Below are 13,038 nucleotides of genomic sequence, written 5' to 3' on the forward strand. Positions count from 1 at the left end.
AGTTTATTTGTCCATCACCGTCCACATCCGCTTCACGGATCATCTCATCAACTTCCTCATCTGTCAACTTCTCCCCAAGATTTGTCATCACATGACGGAGCTCCGCAGCAGAAATAAAGCCATTCTAGTCTTTGTCAAATACCCTGAAAGCTTCTTTCAGTTCTTCCTCGGAGTCAGTGTCCTTCATCTTACGGGCCATCAGGTTGAGGAATTCCGGGAAGTCGATGGTTCCGTTCCCGTCGGCATCAACTTCGTTAATCATGTCCTGAAGCTCTGCTTCATTTGGGTTCTGTCCCAGTGAGCGCATCACAGTACCAAGCTCCTTAGTAGTAATACAGCCTGTAATATTCGAAAATGATCATTCCCATTACATTAGAGCAGGGAGAAATAACTCAAAATCTAGTTTACTTTGTGAAAAAAAAAAAAAAACTAATCAGGAAATGCTAAGCCAGTTCAAACATTATAAATGTAACATTTTACTTTAGCTATGTGATGTTTGGCTAAATAACAGGAAACCAAGACTTAAATGAAAACATGAATAAGACTAAACAAAAAATTTCAAGGTTTCCTAGCAAAGGAAGCAAGCAAAACTCTACATAGACAATTGCAGCTGTATAAAAAGACTCCGAATACGGCAACTGAGAATGCCCTAATGGCTCAAAATAAGGAAATGTTTAGTTAAACTGCAACCATGTAGAGATACCATATATGACAGATGAGATATAGACACTAATTAATTCACACGTCTTAATGACATAATACAGTAACCGAAAGGTCGAAACGCAGGGAGATTTCCTCACGACTATTTATATATGTAAGATATAAAGTCCACTACAGAGAACGCATACTTGACCATACCTATAACCATTCTATGGCCTGTGATACTATGACAGCAACAACAATAATCAAGCCTCAACCTAAACTCAACATGTAGTCAATTTAGCTCATTCCATGTCTGATTTTCAAATTTCAAGCACGTAAATTAACGGCGCATTTGGTGACTACTACTTGTTTCATACGATAGATCATCATCTAGATCCAGTCAACAAGCTGAATTACACGATAAGATATGTGCAAAGCAAAAGGCCAACACCGAATAAGAGTTTCAACGAGCGTAGAGAACTTTCATAACAATGAAATTGTAAGAGAAATGAATTTGAAATTGATCTACAACTATTAATGTGAACATCTAAACAGATCACAGAACCAAGCATGACATCGCCGGAAAAAGATCAAAGACGTATACAGTATCTGAAATAAAGATGCAAAATTGAAATAAAAAGAGGTTACCATCGCCATCCTTGTCGAATAGACTGAAAGCCTCCTTGAACTCAGAGATCTGGTCGTCAGTCAATTGATCCGCCATTATTGTTTTCTGGACAGCGAGACAGAGACCAAAATATCGGAGACAATGCGAAGCAAGATGGGGAGAGAGAAAAAAACGTAGGAATATATATAGGCAAATCTTTTTTTTTTTTTTCATAATAAGGATTCCCTCGAGTTTCTATTTTCTTTTCTTTTATTTAGGATTCGAGTTAATCCCAATCGGGATATTTTTTTTCTTAATTTGTACACTTTGCTAATACAAAAGTTTATGCTTAAATAGTACTTATATTACCTTCATATTTCCAAAAAATTATCGACAAGTGGAAACTACGAACGTAAAAAATAGGAAAAAAAGTACGTGAAAATTGCATGATCATTTTATTTTATACGGATAAGTAATTATAAAAAATATTAAATTAGGTTAAAATAAATAATAAAAAAAACTGATAACCATAAATAAAGCACAACGTATACGTGGCAGTCAGTATCAAGCAGCTAGCTGAAGTCTCTCTCTTATTTATTCTCTCCGCGTAGCAAACGCGTATGCCTTTTTTTTTTTTCATTCGATTTTATTAAAATAAAATATATCATGATTCGATTAAAGCTTTGAACCTGAAAAAAAAAATTAAGGGCTGTTTAATAAGGGAAATTTTTTTTTTTTTTTTCAAAAATTATTGTTACTTTTCGATTTTCATTTCGCAGATAAGTTTGTGCAAAACTTGTTCAGTGTATAAATTTTTTTTTTCCAAAAACTAAAATCTCTAATTTTTAAAAGTCAAAATCAGATCTTCAAAATCAGGTCGGAAACCTATTTTTTTTCCATCACCAAGCCAAGTCCGATCAAGCTTTAACCTATCGGAATTGAGGAGAGCTTAATCCTTTACCTCGAAGGAAAGACGAGCTGTCGTGAAAGAGAGCTCTGACGAGCTTTGGCCAACACAACCTGAACGCAATCGAGGCTGGAATTGACGGGACGATGCGCGCACGAGGAAAGCAAGCCATCTTCATCGTCGTCCACTCACGAAAGGACGAGTACCGCCACATCGCCGCCGCACCGAATCGATCCGCCACATCGTCGCCGCACCGAGACAAGCTGTTGTTTCCGCCACCTCAGCATCGATCAGTCATCGTGGTGGTCGGCTCGTTAAGCCACCGAATTGACCACTGATTTTGATATTTCCGGCAACCTCAGTTGTAATAGAACGATTGCGACGCCATGAACAGCGGCGGCAAAAGATCGGAATCGAAGAGATCTTCCTCTCCTCCACAACAAACGAATTTTTTATAATACACTATGACCCCTGACGTTTCCATTTTTTTCAATCCAGTTCAATTTCCAATTTGAAAACTTCAAATTTGACAATCTCATTTTTAAGAAAATTTTGTGAAAAATCTCAAAGAAAATGAAAACAAAAGTCGCCAACCGAATAAATTTTTAAAGAAAACTGAGAATTTTGTGAAAAATAGAAAATTTTCAAAAAAAATCAAAACAGTGCCCTACCGAACAGGGCCTAAAGCTTTTTTTTTAAGTTCATGATTCAATTTTTTTAAGTAAATGGAGCTTGTCATTAATGATTAAATACGATTACATTGTTAAAAAAGGACGACAATCGACCGAGCTCATTATTCTTAGAATTAGCGATACTATGAGCTAATCGATTGCATCCTCTTGGTATATGTACAAAAGTGCAGGAATTGAAAGTAGAAATTAAAGACTTGATTCTACAAATTAATTCTCTACAAGTTAAAAAACAAATGCCATGTCCATTGATAGCTTGAATGAGCAAGAGAGCATTTGATTCGAAAATGACATTTGAGAAACTGTATTGTTTAGCAAGACAAACTCCATGTAGAGGACTGAAGCTTCCTTAAGTGAAATATCGTTGATTCCGTCTTTATATGCTGCCTGGAATCGTAGAATACATGCCGAATTATCTCTAATAACCACTCCTAAGCCCCACTTCCCAATCCGACTAAAGATTGTCGCATCACAGTTAATCTTGACAAACGAGGGCAACGGAGGACGCCATTGAGCTTGAGATGGGGCTATCGAAATGATACCAGACCGGGCAAGAGCAGCTAAAGATAGGTCCTTTAGAGAATGTGCAGCTTGAGTAACCACCGAACAAGGATTACCACAGGTACTTTCAGCCCAAACTCTTTATATTACGAAATCTAAGGCCACCATTTGGTTTAGAAGGTGATAAAGTTGGCCATCCAACCCATCTGATCTTTTTCTTCCCATTCCACCAAAATGTGTGAATAGCTGTTTCAATCTCATTTAAAATTTTCTTAGGAATCTTGAAGTACGCCATAGCATATGTCGATATCGATTGTATTATCAATTTGATCAAAACTTCTTTCCCGACCTTATATAGGAGTCTTGCCGACCAAACATTTAGTCGTTTCCATATCTTATCTACATGTTCTTTAAAACAGAAGGCTTTGGCACTCCTAACAAGAAGTGGGAGGCCTAGATAGCGATCATGGACGAGCACTTCTTGTATATGGAGAATGTCTTGAATTTGTCGACGAAGGGTATTTGGGCTAAAATATATGCCTGATTTAGATCAGTTAATTACCTGTCCCGAGGTAGCTCCGTATTCGTCGAATATTTTCCCTAGCCCTTCGACCTCCTCTGGATTAGCCCTTCGACCTTCGAATATTGCGAAGAGAAGATGTGAAATTTGAGGGTTGTTCCGAGCAATGTTACACCCAGATAATACTCCATCCAACTCAGCTTTTGCAATTGAGGATGATAACCCTTCGACACATAAAACAAATAAGAATGGCTACAATGTATCTCCCTTACGCAGCCCCCTATTCGGAATGAATCTTCTACTAGATTCACCATTAATCAAGACTTCAAATGAAACAGTAGAGATGCATCTCCTAATCCAAGAAACCCACAATGAAGAGAAACTCGTTGTTGACATAAGCTCTTCAAGGTATTTCCATTCCCCTCTACCGAACGCCTTCGACATATCCGTTTTAATCGTGCACCAACCATCCTCATTCGACTTTTTGAGCTTTAAAAAATGGGTAAGCTCATAGGCCAGAATGACGTTGTCGGAAATTAAACGCCCAGGGACAAATGTCGATTGATTCGGAGAGATTATTCGAGTAAGGAGCCTTTTCAAACAATTAGCCAACACTTTAGAAGCGAGCTTATAAAGAGTGTTACATAAGCTAATGGGTCTGAATTCCGTCATGCTCTTAGGTTCTTTGACTTTTAGGATTAGCATAATTTGGGAATGATTAAAATTTGTCGGAGGACAAGTTTCTCCATCAAGAAACCCCTGTATACAAGATGTGATCTCAAATTTCATCACTTCCTAATAAATCTTGAAGAACCATGGTGACAATCTGTCCGGCTCGAGAGACTTTTTAGATTTCATACTCTTAAGCGCGAATGAAACATCTTCCACTGAAATAGGGGCAGTAAGGCAACTATTGTCTTCGAAAGAAATTCTCTGATCAATGTTGTCCACAACCGGAGAGAAATTCGAGTTCTGATTAGAGGAAAAGAGATCTTGAAAATACGCCACAGCTACATCAAAAATGTCTCTCTGATTCGAGGCAGAGTTTCCAAGAGGGTCTAAGAGACTGTCAATTATGTTCCTTTTCTTTCGAGAGGAAGCTGCTGAATGAAAATGTTTTATTGCGGTCTCCGTCCCTAAGCCAATGACTTTTCGCTCTTTGGCTCCAATAAGTAGCTTCTCGACGAGTCAAATCATCTATTTCTTCTTGTATGCAGTTGGCTTTTTCCCTGTTTTCGGCTGACATAGGAACTGCAGATATTGAGTTTAACAGAGAGACCTTCTCCTTAATCAATTTTGGCCAATTCGGAGGGTGATTCCTCCATTCCATTAACTGGAATCTATAATGGTTAAGTTTGTTCCGGCAGTCCTCAACATTATCACATCTCATTCCATTTACCCAAGTATCCTTTATCAATTCCACACAATCAGGCGCTAGATTCCAACAATTGTTATATCGAAATTTAGGAATGATACCTGAAACCAGCAATCCTTGAAGGTGAAGCACGAGAGGCATATGGTCTGATGAAAAGTCAGGATAATGTAGAACTTCTGCTGAATTTAAATTTCCTTGCCCAAATCCAATCTGCAAAAGCTCTGTCTAACCTAGCCTGAATTAAGGCCTGATTCTTCCTTTTATTTCTCCAAGTGAAAGGAAATCCAGTGAACGGAATCTTACTCCAACCACAGTCTGCCACAACTTCCCTGAACTCGTTAAGCTGAGATTGAGGTTTGGGATTGCCGCCAACTTTCTCGGAATCATCCAAGATCTAATTGAAATCTCCAATCGCTAGCCAAGGTAAAGGATTTCAAAAGAGGAGAGAACGCAACAATTGGTAAGTGCGCCACTTATCATCAGATTTTGGCCATCCATAAACCCCTGTAAACCTCCAGCTTCCGCCAACAATTGTGTCAATATGGTCCAGAGAATAAGAGAGTATATCAACCGAAACTTCCTCTCCCCCAAAACAATGCTAGACCTCCACTGTATCCATCTCCAGTAAAGTCTTTGTCTACTCCAAAACAACCTTTTGCCTTCAGTAAACATTTTATCTAATCCAACTCTCTTGATAGCTTCTTAGTTTTCGAAAGAAAAATTAAAAAGAACATTTAATTTTTGTAATTTCTGCAATATTTGGATTCTGTAGGAGCTGTCTAAGTCCCTACAATTTCATGACAAGACATTTATTGCGAATGGTGGGAGTGGTCATGTCCACTCGCCGCCGGGCAGTTTTCGATTCCATCATATCCCAACTCCTCAATATAACACAACAAAGAAGAAGAAGAAATAAAATCTGGACGAATAGAAGAATGAACCTGAACTGATTCGATTAAAGCTGAAAAGGAAAAAGAGAATAAATATCATTCCACCAACACAATATATACTACTTATATCAAAAGCATACCAAATTTACGATTCTCAAAATAAGACATCTCTCCTCTATTAGAATGTAATTGCGTTGTCTATTCGTTATAAATTCATTAATAAATATAAAACGAAATAAAAAAATCTTCTATTGCATGCCTTATGTCAATTGTTATTTTCTTCGTAGTAGTGGACATATCTCAATCTGTTGAATGACATCTTGGTTTATTTAATAAGTATAATCAACTGCAAATTGGAATGTACTTCAATGATAAGACCAATTATTCATCAAAAAAAATGATAAGACCAATTCGTTCTCTATCATACAAAAAGTTTGGAGTTAGCTTTTTTACTTCCAAGTGATTTTATCACAATTCAAATAGATGATCTTGGATTTTTGTTTGTCCATTTATGATGGTTGTTATAAAATTTTCCGTGTCAAACGAAAAATCTCGTTTAACATCTCAATTTGATCGTGATTATTTTTATTAGATCGATTTATTTGTGTATTCTTTTAGCTAATTTGCTAGCTTCGAGTTATAATCTATTGTATTTATCAAAATACCAATTTAACTAAATATTAATGATTTTTCTTTTTTCAGATGAACATACGTCAAAAGTGATAACATTGGATATTGGAATGATCATTTTCCTTTCTATTTGCTCGAACAGGACTTAAATCAATACATTTCGAGATCTTAAAATGTCGTAAAGTTAAAAGTAAGTGATCAAACTATATAAATTGATGGAATTAAAAAATAAAAAATCTCCCATATTTTCATAAAAATAGAAATTAGAACAGGAAGGTAAGAGCTGACATCGGTTGAAAATGTATAAAAAAGGGATGGCTGAGATTAATTTTCTCAGCAACCAAAAAGGATTACCATTATTTAATCCATTTCAAATATTTTAATCCATTTCAAATATTTCGTAATTAAATTTATTTTGAATTATTTTAAATATTTTTTTATAAAATTTATGGATGTTTGAGTTCTTTCTTCAATTTTATTATTACATTTATTTTGAATATTTTATTTTAAATAATAAAAAAATATATAAATGTTTTTATCATTAATTATATTTTTTTAAAATTCATAATTTTTATTATGAAATATTTAAAATAGATCAAGGAGAGTTTAAAAATTTATTATTATATCCATTCTAAAATAAATGTAAAAATTACATGTAAATGGGAGGAGGTAGTATTTCTCAATTATTACCGTACCGTTCCTTTCCTTGCCATTTAATTTTTCTCTCTCGTTCCATTTCTCTTGTACCTGTAAGTGATATCGCTCTCTAAAAATGGCCGATCAGTTGACCGACGATCAGATATCAGAATTCAAGGAGGCTTTCAGTCTATTCGACAAGGATGGCGATGGTATCTTCCTTACAGCTTTCAGATCTGTTATATCTTTCTGCTATGCTATGAACCATTCATGTTTCCATTAATTTATGTTCTGTGTTCGCTACTTATAGTTTTGGATTCTGTTTGTTTACTTTTCTGTAGTTATGTTGGTCGCTCGTCTATTTTGATATGTGTTATGAGCCCTGGTCAATCGAAAATTGGTTTAGGTGTCGTGTCAATATGGTTTTCTATACACGAATGGAAATGAAACTCAGATCTTGATAAACTATGGAGAATTCTAATTTCTAAAGGAAAATTACTATGAGAATTTGTTGTTTGAGGGTTAGGAAAAAATTTGACATATTCGATGTGCTTGTTGTTCATAATTTCATACGATTATGTCTATTTTAGAAGTGTTTAAACATATGAGATTGGGATCAGAAAAAGGAATCGTCTTGTCGTATTTCTTTACATCTTTACATCGTCCTCAGTGATTCCTGTTGTATTTGTAAAATACTGACTGTAAAGAAATTCAGCTACTTGGTTAACAGCCCAGGGAAATTATTTATTAGAATCTTGCAGTATTGAAAGCATCTTTATGACTTGATATGGCCATTTTGCATTCCCTGATTGTGGGAGCGAGCTTTTGCTGCTATTTAACCTTCTAGGTTGTCTTGTTCCTTCTTTAGGAAAATCTCCTTTTGTTTTTATCTTGTTTCATATATTCGTTCTAAGTTCTAACTATGTTTTTAACTCTGGCTGTAGGTTGTATCACGACCAAGGAGCTTGGTACTGTTATGCGATCTCTGGGACAGAACCCAACTGAAGCAGAGCTTCAAGATATGATTAATGAAGTTGATGCTGATGGTAATGGAACCATCGATTTCCCCGAGTTCCTTAACTTAATGGCCCGAAAGATGAAGGACACAGATTCTGAAGAGGAGCTAAAGGAAGCTTTCAGGGTCTTTGATAAGGACCAAAATGGTTTCATTTCTGCTGCTGAGCTCCGCCACGTGATGACCAATCTCGGGGAGAAGTTGACAGATGAGGAAGTTGGTGAGATGATCCGTGAGGCCGATGTGGATGGGGATGGTCAAATCAACTACGAGGAGTTTGTCAAAGTAATGATGGCCAAGTGAGGACTTCTTGATCAAAAACCAAAACTTTATATGATAAACAAGAAAGTAGAAAGGGAACAGGACAAAGCAGATAAGGTTAATGGTGATGTCCATTTCCCCATATTAGGGGGCACCATTTGACATGTTTAGGCTTGGTTAATTGTATTGTCTTGTTTGCATTTTATCATGGTACTGTTTGTCTGTTCCTTATTTAGAATTATTGATTATGTAGTGTATTATCCTTATTTGTTCTGTATCCTTTTTCTTTCTAATGTGAACCTAGAACAATTGGGTGATTTAATCCCTATAATCCTTTAATGTCTAGATACTTATTCGATTTCAATACTATATGGAATGCTCTCGATACATAGTTTTGTATTTTATCATTGTTACGAAGAAAGGCGCATCTGTGAGGCACGATCAAGTTTTGGCAAACTAGCCTATAAATGAGGTCGGTTGAGGTGGTTGACGGCTGATCGGAGTTCGCTGGCCATGTATTTTACATATTAGAAAATGATCACTAGGCTTTCTCAAAATTATTACTGAAAACAAATGTAAAAAGCTACCGACTTAGGAATAAAGATGATAACTGTTCCTTGTGTATAAACGTATTCAAATAATCAGAAGGCTCCAATCGAAGTTTGAAGACATGGGATATATGAACATCAAGCAATAAGGTAGAATATCAAGGGACCAAAATGTCACGAGCATCTTTCAATGTACATGCCTTAGAAGTTAAGTTTCATTCAAGTGACTCGCCCTTCGAACAATGCAAGGGGAGTGTCAGGTTACTGAAAATAACAATACGATTAGGTTTCCTGACTATCGCAAAATAAGGACAAAGGAACGCATCCATTTTATAAGGATTTGAGACCCGGACACAGTTTGTTCTTAATACGAGGAGAGTGAACCATCTTGCATCGATAACCAAGAATTAGAGAAAGAAACAAAGCCTATTCCTTGTCAGATTCTTCACTGTCATCCGATGACTGATCCTTCTTTAATTGCTCTTCTCCACCATCAGGATTTAACTTGGTCTTCTTCTCTTTCTTCCTTTGTTTCTTCTTTTGACGTTTCAAGCGCTTCTTAGCTGTTCGTTCCTCCACAGCTTTCGTTTTTTCTTCCCTTCTCATATTGAACTCTGCCACTAACTTTCTTTTCTGGTAATCAACTTCCATCCTTGCAAGGCGATCTTGTTCCTTCCTTCTCATTTGTCGATACTGTTGCAAGTTTCAAAAAAAAATAAAAAAATCCACGTCATAAACTGACAGATGAATAAATAGTCTAGGCATTTACCATAATGCAGGGAATACAACAAGACATCTCAGTTTTCTAATGATGTCGTCTAAGCTGAGCGAATGAGAAGAAAACCTATCCAAGTCAGAAAATGAATGAGAAAGCAAATTCGAAGAAAGAACATAAAAGTCACAACACAACACAGCAAAGTTTGGAGTATTAAATATTTGCAACACAATACAACAACTGCATACAAAGACAGCACCAAAAACTAGATGCCTCCTTTCCATTCAGTTTTATTATATGCCTATTTTCCAGATTTTAGACTTCCTACACACATATTTATGAGCACTCTTCCCCGTCCAACCAGCAAACTACATATCGATTAAAAAGCATCTTTTCAAAAACTAGAACAACTTATTTCTCCAACATATATAAAGAGGAAAAGTAAACCATCGTGAAAATAAGTGGCTTTTATACACAAGATCGACTGCATACCTGGTGAAAGTCACCAGAGCCGGAACCAGCGGAACTTCCTGAAGTATTGCTGACACGGACAGGGACATTCTCAAGAATTCGTCGAAGCTTGATTTCAATGTCCTCTTCTTCCTCCTTAAAAACTGGAGCCTTGTACTCTACAATCGCACCCGATTCGGTCGCTGCCGGTTTAGATTTCTCCACGAGCTGCATATCACCCCCAATTGGCTTCCCCATTGCCATTGTGATTCTGAATTACCCACAAATCATATATGATTCGACACGCGATTATGAAAAACAAATCAAACAAGGCAATTTTAACCTAAAACAAAGTTACATTCAAATTCAACTCCACCACGTTTCAATTATCAATTTGAATGAAACCCCAATACTTTAGGCTTTAGAAGTAAATTAAACGACGAAGAGACTGATTACCTGAGTTGACGACGAAAGGAGCAGCAAATCGCACGGTAAAGAAAACAATGAAAACGGCGGGAGGTATGAGTTCCGGTGGCAATTACGAATGAAGAGATGACTCAGACGAGAATGTATATTTGGTGTTTTTAGGGATAATTACACTGTGGCCCCCTTAAGTATAACCTAAATCACACTTAGGTCCATAAAGTAAGTAACTTCGTTTCTTTCTGGCTTAAAGTATGCCCCGTCTAACATCTAGGTCCGAGCCGTTAACTAACGCGGACGTTTATGTTACGATCCCGTTAAACATCCCAGTTGCTGTCACGTGTACGCTGACATGGAAATTATTTGAATCTAAGAATTTACAAGTCATTTTATTATATAGTATTACAAATACATGAAATCCAACTTTACATTTAATTATGAGATTAGCATCGAATAATCGAACTTATAACGACGATATATTCATATAACAATCCAAATAAAATCAAACACGCAATAATACAATTAGATTTTTCTTTTTCATAAAGAGGAACTAGCTTTCTTCTGATCAGAAGATTGGCACAAGAAAACGGCATTAGCATTATCATCACTACAATACAAGCAAGGGTGTTGCTCAATCAAGCCTTGCGATTTCAAAACCTCCCTAGCCTTCATCACAACTTCTCGATTGCTTAACCCTTTAATCGGCCAATCCTTCAACGCTTCCTGTACCGCATAAGTAAATGCGCCATGAGGTTTTCCTCCTCCACCTTGAATATCAGCTGAAGTTTCATTTGCTTGGCACCCGCTTAGCAGAATTCCCTCGTCCCCCTTTAAGGATTTGAAAATGTCCATTTCGAGTGGCGGCGGTAGCCGGAATTTCAGGCTTGCGTTGCCGCCGAAGGATTCTAGCAAGTGTGTGCCTATGTCTTGGGTGTTGATTTTTGTTAGAGATTGTAAGTGTTGTAGTACTGAGTCGAAGGGAATGGTTTTTTGGATAAATGAATTTAGTATGGGACTAATGTTGTCTTTTATGGAAGCGAAAGGACCGATTTGCTCTTTCTCTTTGTCGATTAGACCTCCACTGTGGCAGGAATCAGATAGCATTGTGAAACTTGCACCTTTTGGGATACGATTCACCATTTCCCGGAAGTCCACATCTTTAAAAACAATAATCAAAATCGTTAGTCGGCTGATAATCATTTATGTCCCCATTCTTGATTAAATGTTACAAATTAGTCCTTATCATTTAGAAACTTAAAATGTTCCTCGAAACTTCACTGAAGTGTTAATTATGTTATTAGCCAGACAATAAGCAATAGGAAATACATACTGACCAGTTATGAGATTGAAATCACAGGGCACGATGGCCTCGTCGGACCTAAACGGATGAGCCGGCTTGACGGAGGGAATTCTGGTGCCATGACCACTGTAATGGAAGAACAACACGTCTTCCGGTAGAGCTTCATCGATCATCCGGTTCAACGCCGCCTTAATGTTTATTCCGGTCGGCAGAACCTTAGACTCAGCTGCATCCGTCAACACTTGGATGTTCTTCTCTTCGAAACCAAAGCGTTGGACCAGAATCTCATGCATGGCAACGACGTCGTTTATGCAGCCACGTAGTTCATTCTTAGTGTTTGCGTAGTTGCAGCCTACAAGGACAGCTACCTTCCTCTGCTTCGTCGAATTTGTATTCTCCATTTCTTGATCTGTGTCAAAGAATATTATTGTCTTCCCGAAAACTGTTACTAAATATTACAAAGAAATGGATTCGATTCGATTTGATTTTGTGTATTAGATGCTAATTGGGTTTGGTTTTTATAGAGTTTTTGAAATGTGGTTGCGTAAATATTAGATTTATCAGTTTCTTGTTGGTTCAAGTTAAAGGCTCGTGCTAATCAATTTCATAAATTGGCTTCCACGCATTGGAAGAGTACCAATACGTATACGCTTGTATTTATATAAATTTAATACATTTTCATAGTAAATCAAGTAACATATTCCAAAAAGGAAAAAATTAACTATATAAATGAGTGCACTAATACAAAAAATTACATGTGAATCGTGAGATTATGATGAGTTGTTTAACTGAAAAAATGTAGCTCTTTGCATGTAAAATACAACAATAATACAATTGGCTATTTTAATCAATGAACCATATACTATATTATATTTATCAAGCTATTCAACACAATCATTCACAATCAACACCAGAAAAACAATAAATAA

At 36.6% G+C, this 13,038-nt stretch overlaps 4 protein-coding genes and 1 pseudogene across 7 annotated transcripts; 1 reads left to right on the forward strand and 4 right to left on the reverse strand.

The window, feature by feature from the left end:
- Nucleotides 1-7: 7 nt before the first annotated feature.
- On the reverse strand, nt 8-1,366 carry LOC139884533 (calmodulin-7-like; annotated as a pseudogene).
- A 3,569-nt stretch (nt 1,367-4,935) lies between these two features.
- Nucleotides 4,936-5,382, reverse strand: LOC139884534 (uncharacterized). The gene has a single exon (XM_071868546.1). The coding sequence runs from the start codon at nt 5,380-5,382 to the stop codon at nt 4,936-4,938; it is 447 nt and encodes a 148-aa protein (XP_071724647.1).
- A 2,151-nt stretch (nt 5,383-7,533) lies between these two features.
- On the forward strand, nt 7,534-8,715 carry LOC139884547 (calmodulin-7-like). 4 transcript variants are annotated; one of them, XM_071868558.1, is made up of 2 exons: nt 7,534-7,669; nt 8,312-8,715. In XM_071868558.1, the coding sequence occupies exons 1-2, from the start codon at nt 7,534-7,536 to the stop codon at nt 8,713-8,715; spliced, it is 540 nt and encodes a 179-aa protein (XP_071724659.1). The 4 variants fall into 4 exon arrangements, with proteins under 4 accessions (XP_071724659.1, XP_071724660.1, XP_071724661.1 ...); XM_071868559.1 differs by having other exon boundaries at nt 7,534-7,640; nt 8,337-8,715; XM_071868560.1 differs by having other exon boundaries at nt 7,534-7,609.
- Nucleotides 8,716-9,647: 932 nt separating this feature from the next.
- LOC139884535 (uncharacterized) lies at nt 9,648-10,650 on the reverse strand. The gene is made up of 2 exons (XM_071868547.1): nt 10,429-10,650; nt 9,648-9,914 (listed from the first exon to the last, which is right to left on the reverse strand). Exons 1-2 carry the CDS (start codon nt 10,648-10,650, stop codon nt 9,648-9,650), a joined length of 489 nt encoding a protein of 162 aa, XP_071724648.1.
- Nucleotides 10,651-11,346: 696 nt separating this feature from the next.
- LOC139884536 (metacaspase-9-like) lies at nt 11,347-12,510 on the reverse strand. Its single transcript, XM_071868548.1, has 2 exons — nt 12,144-12,510; nt 11,347-11,966 (listed from the first exon to the last, which is right to left on the reverse strand). Exons 1-2 carry the CDS (start codon nt 12,508-12,510, stop codon nt 11,347-11,349), a joined length of 987 nt encoding a protein of 328 aa, XP_071724649.1.
- Between the last annotated feature and the right edge of the window lie 528 nt (nt 12,511-13,038).

The sequence above is a fragment of the Rutidosis leptorrhynchoides genome, unplaced genomic scaffold (assembly GCF_046630445.1).
Source record: "Rutidosis leptorrhynchoides isolate AG116_Rl617_1_P2 unplaced genomic scaffold, CSIRO_AGI_Rlap_v1 contig566, whole genome shotgun sequence".
NCBI lineage: Eukaryota > Viridiplantae > Streptophyta > Magnoliopsida > Asterales > Asteraceae > Rutidosis > Rutidosis leptorrhynchoides.